Source organism: Camellia sinensis, chromosome 1, assembly GCF_055761805.1.
Source record: "Camellia sinensis isolate YWXY chromosome 1, ASM5576180v1, whole genome shotgun sequence".
Taxonomy (NCBI): Eukaryota; Viridiplantae; Streptophyta; class Magnoliopsida; order Ericales; family Theaceae; genus Camellia; species Camellia sinensis.
In genome coordinates, this window is record NC_138961.1 from 191,346,559 (window position 1) to 191,367,472 (window position 20,914).

Below are 20,914 nucleotides of genomic sequence, written 5' to 3' on the forward strand. Positions count from 1 at the left end.
CCAGTTGCACAGATTATGTGTTGTCATTTGTTGTTGCAGTTTGGGATCACATTTGTGGAGTGTGTGATGTCATTTGTTGCTGATGTTTGGGGTCCCATGTTATCAGTTCATTTGTTCCTGTAGGGTTTAGATGTGTATGTGTTTTTAGTTGGTTTTCATGTTTGGGGTCCCATTTATTTACTTTAGTTTATGGTACGTAGTGTGGATTTCTGTAATGTATGTTGATTGTTGTGAATGGTTTGGGTTAAATAGTGTTGGGTTGTGTAGGTGAGGTCAGTTGTGAGGTGGTAATAGGTTGGAGGTAGTGATCTGTATTTGTTTGAGTTGAAGTGTGTGTGTTGTGTGTAAGGGTTATGAAGTGGAATTTTTTATGGTTTTGTTTTGTTGGGTGAACTTTAAATTTGGGGGGTGGGGTAGTGTGACAAAGTTGTTTTGTTTCCTGTATTAAATGGATATGTTGGGACCCATTTGAATAGATTATGTGTTATCTTTTGTTGTCGCTGTTTAGGGTGACATTTGTGAAGTGTGTGTGATGTCATTTGCTGTTGATGTTTGGGGTCCAATGCTATGACTTTATTTGTTGATGTAGGGTGTAGATGTGTATGTGTTTTTAGTTGTTTTTCATGTTTGAGGTCTCATTTATTTACTTTATTTGTTGGTAGGTAGTGTGGATTTCTGTAATGTATGTTGATTGTTGTGAATGGTTTGGGTTAAATGGTGTTGGGTTGTGTGGGTCAGGTCATGGGTAAGGTGCTAATGGGTTGGGGGTAGTGAGCTGGACTTGTTTTATTTGAAGTGTGTGTGGTATGTGTTTTTGTCTCTATTTTTGTGGAATGTGTTGATGTGGGTGGGTGTTACATGATGTATGTGTGTCATGTGACGTTGTATGTGTGTTTTGTAATGTTGAAAATTGCAATGTAGCTAAAAATTTTGTGTTGTTTTTATTTCAGGGTCTCCTGAGGGAACAAGTCCTTGGACGCGTTCATGTGAAAGGAAGCTAGCTGAGCAGGGTATTGGTTCGAAGTCGAACAAACTTGGGGTGAAAATGCAAGGTTGTATATTTTTCAAACAGGCTAAAGTTGTCACACAAGGGGTTGAGCGTAATATGGGAAAGGTGGCTGCTGATGTGCAACGTCAGCCTCAAGTAAGGCTGAACTTTCGGTCAAATATAGCTGGGATAGTTAAGGTTATCAACTCGGCAAATTTGCTGGAGGCACATTTACAGCAATTGAAAAGGACGCCGTTTTGGATCATGGTCGAGGCAATTCATGTGAATAATTTAAATCACATTGATTTTAGAAAGTGTGACAACCTTATTTTTAAAATTATAAACGCATATAATCCCTGGGAAAATGCATTCAACATTGGTGGGTCAAATGTGAAGCTTGGGACCTACGACATAAGGTTACTATTTGGATTACAATACGAGAAAAGGCGAATTGATCTGTCACCCGGGCAGAGGCCAATGTCAGATTTTGTGCAACGTAGGGCGCATGCATTTCGTGAGTAACGTCGAAATTGATGAAGACTTTGTTCTTAGAGGCGACTAGTGGCCACACAAGACAGGATGAGGAAGACACGGCGAAGTTGGGCGTTTGTATATGTGTTGGAAACTCTTTTTTTCCAACATGGTGGAAACTATAAGCTGGGTGTTTGTTGGCTACCTCAACGACCTAACTACAGTCAGAATGTATGGCTGGACTGGCTCAATACTAACAACATTGATGGGATCAGTAAAAGAGTTCCATCACACCCCTGGGAGGGTGACTGGCTGCGTGGTTGTATTGTTGGTATGATTTGTATGGCAAATTTTGTTATGTTGTTGGGTTTTGTTTTTTTTTGTTTTTGTTTTTTTTTTTTTTTTTTTGGTTGTGGGTAATGTGTTGTTAAATTTTGCATGAGGTTGGAATAACATATGCAATATGTGTTGTTTGTCACGCAGTTCTGGCTTTGTGAACATTCGAACATAGTGCAGCCAAAAAACGAGAAAATGCTTCCCAGGTTTTTGAAGTGGGACATTGGGGAATTGCTTAGTAATTGTCAAGGGGTGGATCTGTCAAGGCCTGTCAATTTTCAAGTATGTTATTTGTGCTTAGTAGTGTGGTATCTGTGCGGTGGATGTTTCTTGTTAGTGAAATTAGAAATGTGACATGTATTTTTTGGTTTGATTTGCATAAGTGAAGGTCGACAGGTTGAGATCTTTTGAGTATAAACGAGAGATGATGGGATTGGACATTGAAGTGGGTGGGGGAGATGTGACTGATGTTGTTGACAGGATTCCGGAAGAGGCAGGTGGTAATAATAGTTTTGTTGAAGAGGGGAACCAGGAAAATAAAACAAGTGATCGCGTTGTGTCTGGTGTGAAGGATAAAATTGAAAGCACAAAAGATAATGGTGATAACAGTGGGGAGAATGTTCATTGGCCGCGTGGTGATGTGGGTGATGTACCCAAAAATATTGTGTGTGGCTCCTATGAAGGGAGAAAGTGTGACGGTGTGGATGGTGCCATTACCGAACAAGAATGCAATTCAATATCAGCACTGGAAAATGATAACAAAATGAAAGACAGCAAGATTACAATGCTTGAAGGTGAAGCATCTAGGTTCAAGAGAGAGAATAAGATACAAGTTGTTCACATAGTAGGTAGGTTTGGGTGTGTTCTAAAAATGAAGGACGAAGAGGTTGAGAAGTTGAAGAATGAGAACTTGGAATCCCGTAAACAAATTGCGATTCTTGAAGACCAATTGGCATATCGTAATGTTCATGATGTGACACAAGCATTTCGTACGGTGGAAGTTGATTGTAAAGTTTTGGGGCTTGGTGCAGGTAGTAGCGGGGTTGGAGGTGAAGGTTTTAGCAATATAGCACCGTTACGTGCAGTTGGAATGTGTGCAAATAGTTTTGGAGAGAGTGATTTGAACTTGGGGACGAATGATATGATTGCGATTTGAACATGTATGATTCTAAAACAAAAGTGGTACCACAAGTGTTGCAGGCAACTTTAGGGTTTGGTGTGCAGAAGTCTTATGTGCGTAACATTAAGAGTAAAGAGAGAAAAAAGTGGAAGATGCCTGAGTTCGAGTATCTATTATTAGTTGGCCGTGGGACAAGAATGGGCTCGGTTGTAGGCAATGCTAGAGGAGAATACACAGGTGTTGTTGGAGATGATATTATTGATATGGACGCAGTTGTTTTACATGGAAATAAGTGGTCCGGATTTGGTATAAACAACCGTTTGGGTGTTTGGAAAATGATGACGGTCGTAGAGAAGGCGAAGATCACAACTGCTTATAAGCATCACGGAGACGGGTTAGTACTGTATTACGTTATCATTTATGTAAACATGGGCAGACTAATGTGTGCCAACTGTGTTGTTCTGTAAGGCCGTCATGTGGGGGGACAGTACTAATGGAGTGTCCGTGTATTTCACCGATGTGAAGGCCCTTGTTAGGCTAAGTTCTATCTGTGGCAATGTAAGTTTTTTTTTTATATATATTTTTTATATTTTTTTAAAAAAAATATTAAATTTTAGATGGTTTCGTTTTGCGTATTTGTAAATGTTTAAAAATAGTGGCAGTTGGTTACAGCATGTTTTATGTTTTTAATATGGTCAATTTGTTTTTGGTGCATGTTAGGTTATTGATGCCTATGCGGAGTTGCTTAAAACTGAACAGCATATAATGTATGCAAATGATGAGACCGCGGACAAGTCCTATTTTTTTAGTAGCATCTGCCTGGTAAGTTTGGGGTGGACGAATGTTGTTTGTTTAATTTGTGTATGATTTTATTGTGACGTGGTTGGCATATGTGTGGCAGGAAATGGTGAAAAACAATGACATACGTGGTTGGCAGTTGTTTGTTTAATCCGAACGGAATCATTCTTTACATCTTTGAATCAAAATCCACACTCAACGGCATATTTGCGAAGAACCATTCGGAACTCAGCAACTCCCCCCTCAAAACTTTGCCCAACATGTTAAATCCTATTAGCCCACGAAGCAGACAAAAAAACCTTTTCTACATGAGGACAAAATTTGGCTAATAAATCTTGTTCATCATCCACGTCCATCTCATCAAACGGACCATACGTCTGACATGGGATAGTCCGTGAATTGTGAGGCGGGCTATCAATGTTATTTTCATTTTCGACGTCTTGCAACTGAATGATGACGTCAACACATTGTAGGCAAAAAGACCGCGCAAGTGAGACCATGTTCTCCATATCAACATCGTTCTTCAACGTGAAGTTATTGTAACATGGGATTTTGAAAAACAAACACACATTCTCGGCTGTCAACTCCAAAAAATTGCCATACACATGGTTCACTAGATCATGGTAACGAAACGGGGCTTGCAAATTGACGGCGGCATTTGTATTACCGTAACAACAAACCAGCATCACATGCGTGTCCATTACTTGTATACATTTAACATAACATCAATACCATAACCCATACTAGACGATGCCACACAACTCCCCCCCCGACTACCACAACCCCGAATCCAACCAGTGCCACAAATCCTTTGCCAATAGCATACATGCAACCCACCCATTGAGTCCCCCACACCCCCCCCCCTTCCAGTTCAACGACTACAACACTTACTGTCGTCAAGTCGTAACACATTTCAGACCCACCCAACCACTTCGAAAACGAAAACGATGACACCCTGACATGGATACAAAGAACCCCATCACAAAAACTGAGACTACCAACAAAACAAAACAAAACAAAACAACTTTGCATTATTATGAAGGGAAAAAAATACATACCTACATGATAGTAAGTTTGACGACCAGAAAATGCTACCCCTGCTGAGACGTCACACAGACGGCGCACCAAACCCCCCCCCCCCCAAAAAAAAAACAAAAAACCCAAAATCCTACCAGTCAAATTGTGGAAATGTGTATCACCGAATCAATGAACTCACCAAAAATGAAGGTCATCCCATCAAAAATAACCCAATGAAATAGGAAAGGGCATAAGTGTCCCAGCCTCACTACTAAAGTTGGAAAATAGAATCAGATAGATCTAAACCTCTCTACTAGTAGAACTTATCCGATAAACATTTCAAAAGTGGGACTAATTGGTATAGTTGTTTATGAGATGAGATTTATTGGTAAATATTCCTAAAAAGTAATCTAAAAATAATTTTTAAAAAATCAAACAAAATAGATTTGACATTTAAAAACCCACTTAAATCTATAATAATAATAATAAAGACGAGAGATAAAATAAGGATGCAGATTTTTTTCAAGTTTAAAATTTAAACTTGACTAACCTGTTCGGAATTATTCATTTGGACAGTGTAAGAGTGTAACAAGGCAAGAGTAAAATAGAAATAAAAAATATTTCAAAATAATAATTTATCATTTTCATCAAAACATCTCATCCCCGACAAAACAAATAAGAATAATGCTTGGGACCCCCTTTTGGGGTCACCCCCTCACCCCCCTTTGCCACGTGGCGGGTGGTGATTGGAGGAGCAGGAAAAAAAAGAAAAAAAAAAGAAAATGTAACCAATGACAGAAAGAGGGGGTCAAAGGGGGTGGGGGAAAAGGGGGGATGAATCATTGTTGAACAAATAAATTCACAAACCAAATGTCATAGACACCCATGAAAATGACTTTTCACCATTTTTTTTTTAAAATTGAAAATGATCGTATGTTACAAAAATTGATAACATGACCTGATTAGAGAACATCGAAAGCTGTAGCTTTCACCATTAAAAAACACAATTATTACCTAACAACATATGGAGCTTGTTTTCACCCAATTTTACAAAAATACCTTTTTCTGCAGTGTTTTTCTGAGAAACCAAACACCCTGCATTCTTTTTCTCCAATCCTGTCAGGTGGTGCACCAAAGAAGTCTAACAAAAGCTTAGCAAACCTTCCCTCTCCCTTCCCTTCCTTTTGGTAGGAGCAATGTGCATTGCCCGAGCAAAGAAGAAACATGAAAAATTCTTGAAATACTGAATATTATGTGCTTTTTAACTTCTTCCTCATAGATCCTCTCTTGACAGTTCTCGATAACTGAGCAGCTTCAGCGGCATAAGTTCTGAGTTTCTCCAGAATCATTCTCTCGCTCACACGCAGTGTGAGAGAATGGTACAACTTCCTATCTTTAATGCGACAACACTTCTTCAACGCTTCAATATCATCTTTTAGTGAATTTGAACCATAAAAACTCTCCCGGATATTAGCAAGCGACAAAAGCGCATTACTCACGCTTTCGATCAGCAGCAAATCCTTGCTCATTTCCGGAGCTTTTTCCATTGCAATATTGCCTCCTTTTTGTAAAATAACGGTTAGAGATTCTTTTAAATTCCCTGCCATTGATACTGTGAGATCCAGTTGCTGATACGCTTCGTCCGGTAATAAAATTATATAAAGTAAAATCAGCAGCTCGACTTGTGGTTCCCCGTTGGATGAGATTTCGAAATATTCAGAGTTCTGGCTCTCACAACCAGAGTAATCTAATCTCCTCCACAGTGAAAACCTGACTCGATTGTGTCGGCCCGAAAACAAAGATGAACTCCATTGAAGTACCAGTTCTAAATCTATATTGACAATGTCATATGTATTATCAACCTCTGTAAATCCATATCTATGTAGCAGTGCAGCATTACCCAAGACTCCATATGTATTGAAGACCTGAAAAAACAGTAACAGGTATTCATGTGAACTTATTACTGGGAAGCAATATAAACATACCGGAGGAAAAAAAAAATTAAAAATTTAAACAGTAAGATTAAAAAACACCCGTTGAAAATATAAATCAAGGGACCATGCTAGAAAGAAGAGAGGATATTAGAAAAGCTTCAATCTATATTAATTCAATGGAATCTATCATTAAACACGGAGCTTTATCAAATTAACACAAGGGCATCGACAACTAAGCCTGTACTAAACCAGCTCAAAGCTGATGCAACCTTCTTTTCCATCTTTGAGACCATTTAACCGATTACATGGAGATGGTACTTAAGAAAGTCCATACAGGTTTTCAAACTGAAAAATGAACCAATTCTCAAAGATATTTACCGTAGAAGGGTATATTTCACTTACCTATCCTGCAGTTTGGCGAAATGGCAGCAAGCCCCAACAGGTTAAATATTAATTTATTTTTTATTTTGTAATTGTGTATTACTTATTATTCGTGTTATTGTTATTATTGTTTACACATTAATTATCAAATAATATATATATGTTAGAATTTCCCATCTTTACCTTCACCTACTCCACTAAACCTAACCCACTACACCACTACCACCTCACCTACTCCACTAAACCTAACCCACTACACCACTACCACCTCCACTTCACCTACTCCTTACCTACTACACACTCACCCTCTTCTATATATAGGAATCATGAATCATTGTAATTGATATCAATATAATATCAATCAATAATACAATTCTCTATTTCTCTTTATAGATTAAATTTTCTACATGGTATCAGAGCAAGGTTAAGCACTTAGTATTTTTCGCTTCACCGGCGGGCGGCAACCTCGCCTTGGCCGCCCGCCGGACCTCAACCTAATCTGCTAGAATTTTCTACACATACCTTGAAATTTCTTCGAGTCCACCACCACTGCCCCTCCTCTCACTGTTGTCCTCCCATACACCACCGTCTCGGTCGTCTTCATCTACAATGTTGCAGTGAAGGATCTCAAGCGTGGTTTTGTTGCATCCAACTCAAAGGATGATCCAGCCAAGGAAGCTGCAAATTTCACCTCCCAGGTTATTATTATGAATCACCCAGGTCAGATTGGTAATGGGTATGCTCCAGTTCTTGACTGCCACACCTCCCACATTGCTGTCAAGTTTGCTGAGATTGATCGTCGATCTGGCAAGGAGATTGAGAAGGAGCCCAAGTTCTTCCGTGAACATGCTCTCCTTCCTTTTACTCTTGGAGTGAGGCAGATGATTTGCTGCTGTAACAAGATGGATGCTACCACTCCTAAGTACTCAAAAGCAAGGTATGATGAAATTGTGCAGGAAGTCTCTTCCTATCTGAAGAAGGTTGGTTACAACCCTGACAAAATTCCTTTTGTCCCCATCTCTGGTTTTGAGGGTGACAACATGATTGAGAGGTCCACCAACCTCGATATGATTACACAGCCCAAGAGGCCATCAGACAAGCCTCCTCTTCTCCACATTCTTGATAACACCAACAGCAACAATTTGACGCATTTATTGGAGAAAAGGTCCAAAGGCAGCTCCTGTCAAAGCTGATGCTCAGTAGGCTGTACCACCTATTGAAGTGCCAGCACTATCCTTGCACATGGGGGCACCCACTCATTTCTTTATTGTTTTCTTTTACTCACCCATGTGACCCACGATGCAACCTATACTTTTTCTTTTCTTTACACTCTTGTTCCCCACTTTCTTTATTATATATATATATATATATATATATCTCTTTTTATTATATTATATTAAAAATAAAAAAAAAAAAATATCTTCATCTCTCCTCCGTTTGATTTCCAACTCCATTATTTTTATTTTTATTTATTTTCTCCAAACCACTTTCCTTATTTCCTCCATCTTTCATTTTTTGATTTCAAATATATTTTTATTATTTTTTCTTTATTTTTCTTTCACATTCTTTTTAATCTTTTTTCCAATTCCCTTCATACCATATAGCTTTGCACACCAAATCATATTTTATTCATCTCAGGGATCAACCCCGATCACAATTTTACACAAAAAAAAAAAAAAAAAAAAAAAAAAAAAAAAAAACCAACAAACAAACAAACCACCACAACACACCCGCACCCACAGTGGGATTTTTCTTCTCTACTCTGCTGCAGGTCTCTTCTTCTTGCTTTTCTCTTGGGTGTCCCTTACCGGCGCTGCCTCCATACTACCCACTCCACCGAGCACGTTCACTCCACCCTGCTCCTCCACTACAGCATATGGTGGACCTCCAAATCGGAACATCACGGTAGCCTTCCGCTTCAGCTCCTTGTTTTCCGCCTTCAGCACACTTATCTCTGCTCGCGCATCCTTATACATGCGCTGGAGCAGAGCCAATTGGCCGTTTAAATGCTGCACCTCATTTGTCCTACTCTGCAGCCGGTGCGACAAGTTTGTGACTGCCGTCATCGTCTCCACACAGGACTTCAAAGTATACTGATTGGCTTCAATGTCAGTTTGCACTGCCATTTTTTGCTCAACAGACCGCATAGGAAAGTTCAACGGAGCAAACCCTGGGGCGCTTGGTTGAGGTTCACTGGCCCCCGCACCAGTTATCTCTCTTGTTGACTCGTTAAGGTCTGGAAAGAGAGTGAGCAGACTATGGGAAGACGAAGCCATTTTCTGGACAACAGAGTGTTACAGAGTGTCTCTCTCAGAAATCTCTCTCAGAAAACAGAGTGTTACAGAGTATCTCTCTCAGAAATCTCTCTCAGACAACAGAGTGTTACAGAGTATCTCTCTCAGAAAACAGAGTGTTACAGCGTATCTCTCTCAGAAATCTCTCTCAGAAAACGAAGAGTTTTTCAGAGTTTTTCTAGCAGGTTTTTGTCTCTGCTTCCAAGCCTCAGCCTCCGCTTCGGTTTATAAAGACCATGACAAAGAGGCCGACACGCGTTCTGTCGATCACGTGCATCGCCGCGTGTCTGGCGCACCTTTTGATGGCACGCCTTTTTATGGATTGGGCACGCCTTTTGATGGCACGCCTTTTGAAAACATGGGCACGCCTTTTGATGGCACGCCTTTTTATGGATTGGGTACGCCTTTTGATGGCACGCCTTTTGAAAGATTGGGCACACCTTTTGAGGGTGCGACTTTATAAGGGTCCGACAAGACTCTGTAAACTGTCCCGACATTGATTCCGGTTAGCTCCTTTATGGGTCCGACAAGACTCTGTAAACTGTCCCGACATTGATTCCGGTTAGTTTCTACAACGGTCCGACATGACCCCATAAACTGTCTTCTACAAACGGTCCGACATGACCCCATAAACTGTTTTTCTACAACGGTCCGACATGACCCCATAAACTGTCTTCTACAACGGTCCGACATGACCCCATAAACTGTCTTCTACAGCGGTCTGACACCGCCATCCAGTGTCCTCTACACCATTATGACACCGCCATACCGTGTCCTCTACAACGTTATGACACCCCCATACAGTGTCCTCTACAACGTTATGACACCCCCATACAGTGTCCTCTACAACGTTATGACACCACCATTCAGTGTCTTCACCAACGGTCTGACACGACCATACAGTGTCTCCTATCCTTTTTTATTTTTATTTTCTTGTTTTGTTACTCTCTCCAAACTCAAGTTGGTTAGTTTCTCTCCTCCTTGAGTTTGCGGGGGGCTGTTAGAATTTCCCATCTTTACCTTCACCTACTCCACTAAACCTACTCCACTAAACCTAACCCACTACACCACTACCACCTCACCTACTCCACTAAACCTAACCGACTACACCACTACCACCTCCACTTCACCTACTCCTTACCTACTACACACTCACCCTCTTCTATATATAGGAATCATGAATCATTGTAATTGATATCAATATAATATCAATCAATAATACAATTCTCTATTTCTCTTTATAGATTAAATTTTCTACAATATATATATATATTTTAAAAAGATCCTAGGGCAAATATTGTCGATGTTGATAATTTGGAGGCATCCACACCATCACAAACTGGCCATGAGTCAATCGGTTCCCCTCCAGTTGTTGCATCAACATCTAGGGGTCGTGCTAGTTCTAATGTTTGGGATCCGTTTTAAAATATAATAATAATGGAACCAGTTCCTTATGGAAATATAGAAATTAAAGCAAAATGCACAATTTGTCATGAAGTTATTAAATTTAATAGAAGATCAACAAGAGATGACTAGTCATTTTAAAAAGACAGGTTAATAATCATTTACAAAGTTATCCACCCAAAAAAAAATCATTTACAAAGTACAAAAAATGATATTAGAATTCAAATGCAATTTAGATAAATCACAAATGAGTAATTTAACTACATTTTCTTATAGTCATTCTTGTAAAATTTTATGAAGATTCGATTTTTATAATTTTTGTAAACTTCGGGGTGGAGTAATGCAAATGATCAGTGGGCTTGTAGGTGATGCTAGCCCTAGTCATGGGCCAACCCCGCTTGGGAGAATCGAAAAGGATAGGTAACAGCCAAACAGATTGCAACATGGGTTTTCCCATGTAATTTGGGCGACCCATTATTTTACTGGGTGATCCATTATTTAACTCATTCAATAGTGTGTTGGGTTATTACTATTATTTTTCCTATATCAGTATATCTAACAGCGGCACTGAGGGCATTTTAATTGATTGATTAAAAAAAACCAAGAAACAATATTCCATTCAAAAACGGGTAAGAACAAAGGAGGCCCTTTCCTATTCACAAACCTTCAGAGAAGTAGGTAAAATTAACCTACTACAGAATGTCAATATATAACAATATCAGCCTCCTTTTGCCAAAAACCAAATTAACAGACTTCAATTTGTGAATATAAAAAAAACACTTTGCACATATTTAAATAATGGTTTCGAGAAATTTATTTCAAAATCTAAGAAAAAGGGTCTGCGAAAGAAAAAAAAAGGTGCTAACCTCAGCCCCACTTTTGACATCTTTCACGATAATCATTTCCAAAACTGTGGGATCATCCCCAGAAGCAGAAGAACACTCCGAGTTACCACCATTAGAAGCACCCTTTCTTGATTGAGAATTTTGAGATAATTGATCACGGTCACCAATATTTTCATTCTCATCTCTTTCGTGGTTGTCTTCACTATCATCCATACTTTCATACTCATCACTTTCGTGGTTGTCTTCAGCATCATCTTCAGGTGCAAGATGAGAAGATATAGAGGTGAAGTGCACATCTTCAGCTCCTGTTTTGTGATTGAAACTGGAAATCATTAAAGAATTAATGAATCAAGCAACTTTTTGACGAGATAATTTATCAAGAAATTCATTTTCAAAAAAAATACAAGTCAAGGAAATAAGAGGTTGCAATCAGCAATTCATACCTTAAAAAAACCGCCATAAGCTTTTTTTACATGCATTTAGTAATGATGGAAGCTTATGAACCACAGATAATTCTGTAAGGGAGTCACTATATCCGTATTTACCCATATTGAGACCAAAACTCCTCAGATACTTGAAAATCCTTACCCGATATCTTCTAAGCATATCCACAATTAAAATTAATATTCTTTAATTTTAAATTAAGTATTGGATATTGTTTGGACACTACTGATCTCTCTTGAAATTGAGATGTGCCATGCAGCATTAGATTATAACTGTGAGAATGAATGCAAGAATACTGCCCAATACTTTGCATACTCCTTCAAGAATAAAATTTTAAAATCTATATAATAAAACAACAATTTTTTAAAATGTCTATGAGATAAAATTGGTTACAACAGCTCATATTGATTTCACTTGAAAATCTATGGTCAGATTTCTTCACCAATGTTCAGATTTGTCTCTCAACTTTTGCTGTCCTGCCCAAAACAGATTTGTGGGAACATCCAAGATTGCTTTGATCAGACGATTGTGTTTGGCACTTCTCCACCCTCTCTCTTTGCGTTCCCCCTTTTTTTTTATTTCTCTCATCTCTCTCCTCTCTCACCAAACCACTGCACTCTCCCTCCCACATCCATTTTCTCTCCTCCCTTTTCCCCCTGCACCACTGCCTCACGCATACTCCTAACCACCACCCTCTCTCCACTCTTCAACTCCAATGTACAGCCTCTCTCTTTGCAACAGTTGTAACCACTCCCTTCTCTCTCTCCACTCTCCGACTACAGTGAAGACCCACCCAGCCTCAGCCACAACAACCCATCCTTCCCCAGCAACCTCTCCTTCCCCCTCAAACCCTAGCCATAGCTCCCCAATCTTTTGCTCCTTTCTCACTGTAGCACTCCTCAAGCAAAGGATCCCTACCAGTTTGGCTAGAGACCGAGTGATTAGGAAAAAGGGGAGATTGGAGGGGTTATGCACAGTGGGAGTGAGGGTGGTGCATACAGGGGGTGATGGCTGAGCGAGGCAATGGGTGAGGAGGTTGTGTGATACAAAAGAGAGAGGGTTGTGGTTGTTTGTGGCGGTAAGGTTGAAGGCGTTGGTCGTGCAGTGGTGGAGAAGTGATAGAAGAGGAGGGGAGGGGAGTTGTGCCTTGACAGTGAGTCTAGCATATATTTGGAATTGATTTTCCCATGGGCCAAAGAAAGAACAATAATTTTTACTTCAAGAGGTGCATATGCATCGCAAATCATCATATAAGGCTCAAAAAGTGTTACATTTGGATTATTAGTAAGTATAACCAAACCCCCCCCCCCCCCCCCAAAAAAAAAAAAAAGAAATTACCTGAAGAATAAAAATTCCTCTTATAAACACCCTCAAGGATGACTAATAATGAAAACAGAATATTAGCCTCATGATTATTAAGATTACTAAAAAAATTGAAATTCCACGATATAGGAGTCACAGAAGACACTGGCATCGAAGCAACGAGGACATTCTCATAACGAATCAAACGATGGAATCAAGGAAACAAATTATTAAATGAGTTCTCACTAGTCCACACATCTTCTCATAAACAAACCATTGGCTTGAATCTCATATTTACTTTTAATTACAGAATACCACAAAGAGTCTCTTTCCAAACGAAACCTCCAATCATTTAGCATTATGATATCCTAATTTGATAATCATTCATTGATAAAGAAAGTTCAAAGTAAAATTCTACTCTTTTTCTTTTTCTTTCCGGGAAGTGAAAATTCTTCTCCTATTTGAGCAAAAATTAGAAAGGGAAAAGGTCTATCAGCAGTGTTTCATAACTGATGCTGTCCTATCAAATTTGGGGATAATTTCATAACAATAACATAAAACAGTGATGTTCTGGCATGCATTAAACAGAAAACAAGAAGCCTGCAAATGCTAGTATTATAACAAGAAAGAATAAACACTGCCGATCAAAAAAAGAAAGAATAAACACATAAATAAATCCATGTGTACGGATCTGGAGATATTATTGGAGACAAAATTAAAAGAAGCCAGATGAGATAGATTTACTACATACAAGTATAAATTACAAGACTTCTAAATAGCAAAATGGATCAAATCAAACCACTGTTAGAGCAATGGGATGGAGCAAAAAGAATGTGAGCTTTGGTAGTCAGAAAGGAAACAAAGCCTATGCTCTAATGTGACATAAAACACAATGGTGAAATATTGATTGTGTACATTAGGATCTCCATAACAAACACCGGATGTTTGACGAGGTTTAAGTTGGTTTGTATCACCTTGGATGCAAACATAATAATTTTCCAATGACATAACCCAAAGAATCATGTATGCATCTATACACAGTAAATAGTACCCAAGAAAAAAAACAACAACAACAACAATACATGTCAAGATCATTCATTTCAAGAATACAGATCCACAACTTCCTAGATAACCATATCCAGTTAAAAGGCTTAACTTACAGATCTGCCAGCGGAACCATCCCAAATCCATAGTAATCATCTATTTGAAAAGAGCGAGAAGCAATAAGACTTTTTGCTGCGAGGTACTGTTCAACACCGAAGAAATCTGGATTAAGCTCTACAGGAGCTGAAGCCAGAAGAGGCTGAATACACTCTTCCCAGTCCTCATAGATGAGAGCCTTGTCTTCTTTAACTATCTGCCTAGGAAACATATATCAGAATGATCAAAGGTATGAAATTATCAAAAATCGAGCAGTCTCTAATCCTATATTACACTAAAAAAAGCTTCAGCTGTAATAGACTATCAAATATGCAAGATAAGCTAACAAATGGCCGAAACAATAAAAAAACAATAACTCATTAAGATATTAGTCATAAAATTCAAAGAAACTTCCATCAATTGTGCAGGTCTCAACTTCAGAAGTTAGAATAACAATCTTTCAATATGTCCAATGATTGTTAATTGCAACTAAAATTCAACCACGCGTGTCAAAAAATCACACAGCAGCATGATTGTTTAGATAAACAACAAAATAAAACATCCCTTTTAAGTTACATTGCCAACATGACCCAATTAACACAAAGAAAAGACGATACCCAATACTATTTTCCATATTTTAAAGCCAAAAACTATGTTGCAAACATAGTTTTGCAATTATCTATTCTATCATGTAATGTAAAGCACGCACCCCATTCGATGTAAACAATGTTACTTTTTTCTTTTTTCTGTCACATTCAATAACCACTGAACAGTTTTCTCATTCATCAAACTACCCAAAAAAGCCATGTAATTTCTGTATAAAGATTCTGTTTGTACAGCATTACCCAACTACTACTAAATGGTTTTACTTCAGTCATGAAATCGCCATTCAATCATCAATCAAACCATTCAAAAATTTAAATACAAAATCACAAACACATTACCGCTACGCTAGTGTAAGTGTAAAGTTTACCTTGTGAAGCTCAGTGCCCAATAACAGAGAATCAACTTCCTCCAAGCTCCAAAGCATTGGAATACACTCATTCTCCGGCAACAACTGAAGATAACCGAACCAAGGGGACTGGTGTCCCAAGCCCTTCTCGTACATGAGGGCCACCGAGAGCCCCAAATAGCCCTCAAGACCGGCTGTCTCGATCAAATTCCGAGCACCTGAGGTCTTGATTGTGAGGCACGAATGCTTGGGTATCGTCGCCACCAAATCGCCTTCGTGCAAATCGCAGAGTGTTCGCACGGAGATTCCTTCTTTGGCGTGGTCTATGAGGTTGAGAGCATCGCTGCAATCTATGCTTTGCGATCTCATCCATCGTTTGAATGCTCTCAATCGCCTGCACAGATGATGTATGTTTATCAACAAATGTATGTATACGTATACGTATATGTATATTTATATGTATAGAAAGAGGTGAACCTGGTGGTGCTGGTGGCGGCGGCGGCGGCGATGGTGGTGGAGGTAGCCATTTGCGGTGGAAGAGGGCCGCCGCCGCCGCAGTGTCGGATGTATCGTATTTTTTAATAGGGCCGACCGAGGGTGTTGGGCCAATGCAGGGCTGATTAGCCCAATGTCTTATCTAAATGGGTTGTGAGCCCATCATCAACTTTTGAGAAATTACAACTACGTCCCCGATCAATAATGATCTAAATAAGTGTTATATTTTTAAATTTTTATTTAAAAAAAGATATGCAAAGTGATAAAAAAATGATATGATCTAAATAAGATAAAAACATGTTTTAAAGTACATTATGCCAAACGATCCCTCATTCTCACTAAAAAAAAAAATGAGATACTTTTTCATAAATCTCTTTTAACCTACATATGTTCAATTTAGTTCATAGTATTTTTTTATGTTTCAATAAGTCCTATAGGTGACATATTTACCAAAACACCCCTAATAATATTCATATTTACAGTGGGAATGTTCCGTGATGTGAATGTTCACACTATCAATGTGAATGTTAACATGTCAATGTGAATATTCACGATGTAAAATATGGATGTTCACATAATCAAATTACAAACCATTCAAAAATATTTGTAAGGATATAAATGTCCATAAAATACCTTAAATATGATAATTAGAATTTGATAGATCAAATATTTAAATAATAGGATTTATTAGAATATAAGGATATCTTATAAACTAATTGAGATACAAATACTTGAAAAAAGATTTTTTAATAAATTTTTCAAAAAAATCCAATTAATTTCGTTAAAATGTATTTTAAGTAATGAACAATATAGGAAATATGGGTTTAATTTTGGATTTATCAACAAGACACCAATATTTTTGACCTCCTTTGTTGTTTTTTTATTTATTTAGTAGTATCTAGATGAATAAATGTGATTTATTTATGTATTTTGTTGAATAGACTAAAATTAAACACTAACTATATTTGGTCGTTAATTTTATTTTATTTTTTTGGAGGGAGTGGGAGGGGAGGGGTTTAAATTAATTAATTGAACAACGGTAGGATGTTTGGCCAGGTATAATCGAACTACTTTAATTTGTTTGGGCAAATTAAGGCTAAATTTGTGAGGGTGCATAAGGTTACGATTGAAATATTAAAGATTGTTATAATTTTTTAAAAAAAAAATTATATTTTATAAAATAATATATTTTTGTGGGTTTACCTGGCCAAACAATTTTTTTTTAATAGAATAAATTATAAACACAGCATTAGAGATTTGTCAAAGATATGATGGATTCTTCTTCTCACGTTCTGAAAATTACAAATATCTTAATGACAAAAAAAATTCTATGATTGATCTAACTGTATGAGTACGAAATATTTATTGCACGCGTACTCCTCGTGATCAAGCTTATACCTAGGAAGGTAAGAAAAATCAAAAAAATCGACCAAACCGGTTGAAAATGACCAAACCAGCTATATTTGATCTGTTTTTTAACAAGAATCGGTCTGTGCGGTTTTTAAATTTGAATTTTTTCGATTTTCAATTCGGTATTGATTTAAACACTTTGTGTACCGATCTAAACCGAAACCGACCATTTCAATGTATTTATAATATATATATATGTATAAATAAAATATAATAATCTAATGATATTAATAAGTATAATAAATTATTAACCTTAATTAATTAACATTATCATATTTATATCCTAAGTTTGTAAACTTATATTATATATAATGTTAACTCTAACTCATTGTTTTTGAAACCTTCGTATTTTTATTTTTTTTCAATTTTTTTTTTTATTTTTGTTAATTTAGGAATTAAAAAGTATATATTAAATGGATAGATTGGATATGTTTGAAATAGTAGACAAATAACTAATTTAATATTTTTATATAGATTAATGATTATATTTAAAAGTGACTCAAGTTTGAAAAATTCTAAACCGATTGAACCGCACAAAATCGAACCGTTTCAATTGGTTCGGTTCAGTGCGATTTGATGTGAGAAGCGGTCTGTATCGGTGTTTAAAATAATAAAATCGGCATTATCAGTTCGGTATAGTTTTTTACCTAAATATCGACCATACCAAACCGATTACATCCCTACTTGTACCATCTCGAATGACATTGTATGGTATAGACACCTCATTTTTTACCGCACTTGCGACTTGGGCACCATCACTTGCATACCTAATGATGAATGTATATGCTTGTCAAGTGCTCGAAAGTCCTCAGCGGAATGTCATAGCTCTAAGTCTCAAAACCTTGCAAACATTGTGCCTTGTTTTTGCACCAAAACCTCAGCCTTTCAAACCTGAAAAACTTGAGACCTGCAGGCCCATTTTTGTGGACTGCCAGCCACCCCTTTTGGCTGTCGGCCACCCTTGTACGTTGCCGGCCAAGAGTGTGGCCTGCCGGCTAGAATTGGTGGCTTATCGGCTACAAGTGTGTTTTGCAAATATTTTATGACAGTTGTGCCAGTTGTTTGGACAGATGCTTATATCCGCTCCCACGTGTATAGATGGATGTTTTTGAGGGAGTGGCCAGTTTTTCTATAAATATAGGACCTCTTCTCCCATTTTTGAGGGTTAGAAAAATTGGAGCAAAATTAATTTTATTGAGCTTTTGCCTATACACTCTTAACCAAACATTGTCATCTTTGAGTTAAGGTACTTTTGAGCCTATCTTGAGCTCTTGGGAGTGTGTATGTGTTGAATTATTGCTTAAAATTGATCTTCTCTTCAAGAGGTATAAGGCTTTGCTTGTCTCATTCCTTTAGTTGCTTCTTTTCTTATTGTTTTTCCACTATTGTTGGGCTGTATAAACTCTATATCTTTGGGCTGAAACTTGTGATTTAAGACCTTAAAGCATGGAGGGGTGGTTCATCATTTTTTCCACCTTGCTCTTCTAGCCTTTACCCTTGTGTTTCCTACATTTACACTATCTTTTTTTTAAGCTTTTAAACACTGATTTTCAGAATTATTTCAGTGGCTAAAATGTTGTTTTGAAGCCCAAGATTATAAGGGTTAGTCTCCCCTCCTTGTGTCTTGCTTATTAGCCTAGCATGTTATACGTTTTAGCTTATTATTCTAGCTATTTTTGTCTTAATTCTAGCATGTTTTAGGACTGATTTAGCACTGTTTTAAGACTGTTTTTAAGTGTTCGTTACATTTGGGCTTTGTATTGCATGTTTATAGTGTAATTATCCTCATAGGTTTGGTGTTTTAGGCTTTAGCTACCATCCTATTTGAGTTGATAGTATTTGTTTATGGCTTTCCATACTTGTGATCACCTTTAATCACCTCTGCAACCTCCCTCATTTCTTGGCTTTTACTTTGCTTTGAAAGTTAGTTCAAACTAGTTGCTTGTTTAAAGCATGAGATTGAGGTCTTGTGCTTAATGGTTTAATCCCTTTAGGGGTTCACTACCAACGGCATGAAGCTTTTCTCATGTCCAAAACAACTTTTGGTTTGATGCTTATTTCCATTAGAGGACTTAAAGCTCACCCTTGGACTTAATGAATTAAAGAATGAAAAAATGGAATAATAAAACTTGGAACTAAAAATGATTCAAGATAATAACTTATTGTGGGTTCAATCGGACATTAATTGAACCCTTGAGTCTTGAGTCGTTTCATACTCATTAGTGATAAAAACGGTTCAAAAGTTATTGTCAACCACTTCCCTTGATCATTCATGATAGGGAGGAGGTTTAAGAGTCTTTATTTGTTGCATTTATTGAACTTGTACCCTTTTTGGTTCATAGGTCATCATGCAATGGAATTGCATTCATTGATGGTTTGTGAACCAAGTTTACTATTCCTTTGAGCTGTGCAAATGATAATGAGAGGTAAGTTGTGCAAACAAGCCCTAGAGAATACCATATTCCTACTCTGTTTGCTTTCTATTGCAACAAGAAAATCCAGTCATCAGTGGCCGACAGGCCACCTTTTGTAGCTGGCAGGTCACCACTTCTAGCCTACCGGCCACCTCTGCAAACCAAGTAGTGTGCTTTTTCTGGCAAAACAGAGCTAATTTGAGTTAAAAAACAATGCAAGTGCTCTATTGTGCAACAAAGGCATCTGGCAGTAGGACAGTGGCCTTTTTCAGGTGGAAATCCTTGCATGTATGAGCATTCCTCGTTTCCCCAGGTAGAGTAATTAACATAGCTAGTTTAATACGTCTTTCTTATTTAGTTAATTAATTTGTAATTAATTAGTTCGTTTTAATTTGTAATTAATTAAATTAGTTAGTTAAGTTGTTGTAATAATTAGTTAGCTAGTTTAGTTGGTTATTTGATTTGTTTTGTAATTCGTAGTAATTAGCTTAGCTAGTTGGTTTATTCAGACCCTCTTGCGTGAGGGCACAAATGTTGTAATAATGTATATGCCTTACAACCCCACGTCTTTCTCCCTTTTATTTAACTACTTATGATGGTTAGTTTAGGGCATAATGTCTTGTTTAGCATCTCTCATGACTTATATCCATTGTCTTGTATGCATTAAGCTCAGCGCATCATTCTAACTTGCATTGTAATTAAACACTTCTTTAAATACGTACTTAGACCGCATGTTATCAAATTGATTAACATGCCATGTCAAGCAGCCGAGCTTATTTAAATTGCATATTGCATGTATTGCATTAGGCATTAGTTAGGAACATGCATTTTTTTAATTATTTTGCTTTGTTTGGCTTGCGTTGGAGTACTAGGCGAGTTTTTCTTTGTTTTAGCATATTACATAAGTGTAGTTGTTACCATGTCAAAGCATGTTCACCATGAGGCTAAGTACTTAAATGATAAACTGTTTGGATGCTTGTGGATGAAGGTTAGTTGCTCGAATTGGGATATTTTGATTCATGTACATTTGAGCTTACTTTTTTTTTAAGTGGCACATTCACAATCTATTTTCAAAAACAAAAATGAAATCAAATATTCCAATTTTTGCAAATTAGTCTATACTTGTGTGAGTCACATAGTAATACAGCTAATAAATCGAAATAAAAGCA

The 20,914-nt window shown here is 37.5% G+C and overlaps 1 protein-coding gene across 1 annotated transcript; it reads right to left on the reverse strand.

Annotated features, from left to right (window-relative positions):
- Positions 1–5,608: 5,608 nt before the first annotated feature.
- Positions 5,609–16,046, reverse strand: LOC114256452 (SET domain-containing protein). The gene is made up of 5 exons (XM_028196096.2): positions 15,904–16,046; positions 15,448–15,820; positions 14,495–14,691; positions 11,610–11,910; positions 5,609–6,655 (listed from the first exon to the last, which is right to left on the reverse strand). The coding sequence occupies exons 1-5, from the start codon at positions 15,951–15,953 to the stop codon at positions 5,981–5,983; spliced, it is 1,596 nt and encodes a 531-aa protein (XP_028051897.2). The 5' UTR covers positions 15,954–16,046; the 3' UTR covers positions 5,609–5,980.
- Positions 16,047–20,914: the final 4,868 nt, after the last annotated feature.

What these genes read in the sequence shown, in the direction of transcription:
- LOC114256452 (XM_028196096.2), bottom strand. Translation starts at nt 15,953, where the DNA reads ATGGCTACCTCCACCACCATCGCCGCCGCCGCCGCCACCAGCACCACC. An exon ending in TGGGCACTGAGCTTCACAAG is followed by an intron (nt 14,692 to 15,447) that starts GTAAACTTTACA and finishes TTTCCTAGGCAG; the next exon opens with ATAGTTAAAGAAGACAAGGC. An exon ending in ATGGTTCCGCTGGCAGATCT is followed by an intron (nt 11,911 to 14,494) that starts GTAAGTTAAGCC and finishes AATGATTTCCAG; the next exon opens with TTTCAATCACAAAACAGGAG.